We start from the raw sequence: 1,939 nt of genomic DNA on the forward strand, positions 1-1,939 counted from the left end.
GGTCTGATTTAAGACCGAAACGTCTATTATATATGTATATTAACTTTTTAAATATATATTTATTCGCTGCTTACATCTTGCGTTCGTAGTTTAATGCCTTTTATTTATCTTATTTTTCATTTTTGTTTTGTTCGTTATTTTCGCTTTGAGCAGAGGATTGAGAACGAGGACTATAACAAAGTAGAACATGTTGAATAAAATCTTCGTGAAAATAATTAATGTTTGAATTGTTATGGTTTAGGAAATTGATATGGTTTAGGAAATTGATATGATTTAGGAAATAAGATTTTATATATAAAACCAAACGGCAAATAAAAGGCCTGTTCTTTTTGGCTGAACTTTTGGACCAGTTCATCTTTCTTCTTCTTCTTTCCTCCTGGAGAGACTTTTGCACCAGTTCATCTTTCTTTCTTTTTTCTCCAGGAGGAAAGAAGAAGAAGAAAGATGAACTGGTCCAAAAGTTCAGTCAGAAAGAACAGGCCTTTTATTTGCCGTTTGGTTTTATATATAAAATCTTATTTCCTAAATCATATCAATTTCCTAAACCATATCAATTTCCTAAACCATAACAATTCAAACATTAATTATTTTCACGAAGATTTTATTCAACATGTTCTACTTTGTTATAGTCCTCGTTCTCAATCCTCTGCTCAAAGCACCTATTGTGTTTTCATTTATTAACATTTTCAAAGATTGGTGTAAACCAGAGCTAGGATTTAGTTGCATATTTCGGTCGATCGACATTTAGGCTGCGCGCGGGTTGGTGAAGTAAGGGGCAGGAAGCAAGTTGAAAATCGGCCGAAATGTGCAACTAAATCCCAGCTCTGGTGTAAACATTCATTTTTATCACACCTCGAGGATTCTGGAATGGATGTAATTTCAGAAATGGAAGGAATTTCATTAATTGAAACTGGTATGGATGAAATCAATGTTTCTGTTGTAGATAATAATGTATCTTGCTGTTCTCTTTCCCTCTCTCTTCTCTCTATCGTTTGCATACAAACACTACTTTCTGTATTAGTTTCACGCAAAGGACCCCGCAGGAAATGATAGGGAAATGGCTCTCAGTCGAATGTCTTGAAATTGGGGCAAATGATAGTTCAGATCATGTAGATCAAAAGTGTCAATGGGCCCAAAGTGGATAGTTTTCGAATTACAGCCATTTGAAACTGACAATTTTCGCAAATTGCAGAATGGTGATCCTCGACTCTTGGATCGAGCGCACCTCATTCTAAGTGAAGTACGGCCAAGGAAAGATATATAATCTGTCATTGTATATAATCTATATACAACTGTGTTAAGTTATATATAATTATATACAGTCGATATATAACTATATGTAATTGGTATATAATTACATAATAATTAGTATATTAATAAATATATATAGAATTTTATTTACCTATTGTTACAACTGTACGCAACTAAGTATGGTTTGCACACACACACGCACACCCACACACACACACACACACACGCACAGCCAGGTGTATTTTAGGAGGACAACTGGTGCTTATGTTATTCTTTGTCTGTGTCCTTATAAAATACCATTGAGAAACATATATATATATATTTTCTTCATCCTGTATATAGTACATGTGAGTGTGTGTGTGTGTGTGCGCGTGTGCGTGTGTGCGTGTGCGTGTGTGCGTGTGTGTGTGTGCAAACCATACTTAGTTGCGTATAGTTGTAACAATAGGTAAATAAAATTCTATATATATTTATTAATATACTAATTATTATGTAATTATATACCAATTACATATAGTTATATATCGACTGTATATAATTATATATAACTTAATACAGTTGTATATAGATTATATATAATGACAGATTATATATCTTTCCTTGGCCGTACTTCACTTAGAATGAGGTGCGCTCGATCCAAGAGTCGAGGATCACCATTCTGCAATTTGCGAAAATTGTCAGTTTCAAA

General features: G+C 33.6%; 1 protein-coding gene across 1 annotated transcript in view; it reads left to right on the top strand.

Annotated features, from left to right (window-relative positions):
- Positions 1–1,126: 1,126 nt before the first annotated feature.
- Positions 1,127–1,939, top strand: part of LOC108768187 (uncharacterized) — a 2,086-nt gene continuing 1,273 nt past the window's right edge. Inside the window, exon 1 of the mRNA XM_018518525.1 lies at positions 1,127–1,196. Coding sequence (XP_018374027.1) covers positions 1,127–1,196 — 70 coding nt within the window. The remainder of the gene's footprint in view (positions 1,197–1,939) is intronic.

Source organism: Trachymyrmex cornetzi, unplaced genomic scaffold, assembly GCF_001594075.2.
Source record: "Trachymyrmex cornetzi isolate Tcor2-1 unplaced genomic scaffold, Tcor1.1 scaffold759, whole genome shotgun sequence".
NCBI lineage: Eukaryota > Metazoa > Arthropoda > Insecta > Hymenoptera > Formicidae > Trachymyrmex > Trachymyrmex cornetzi.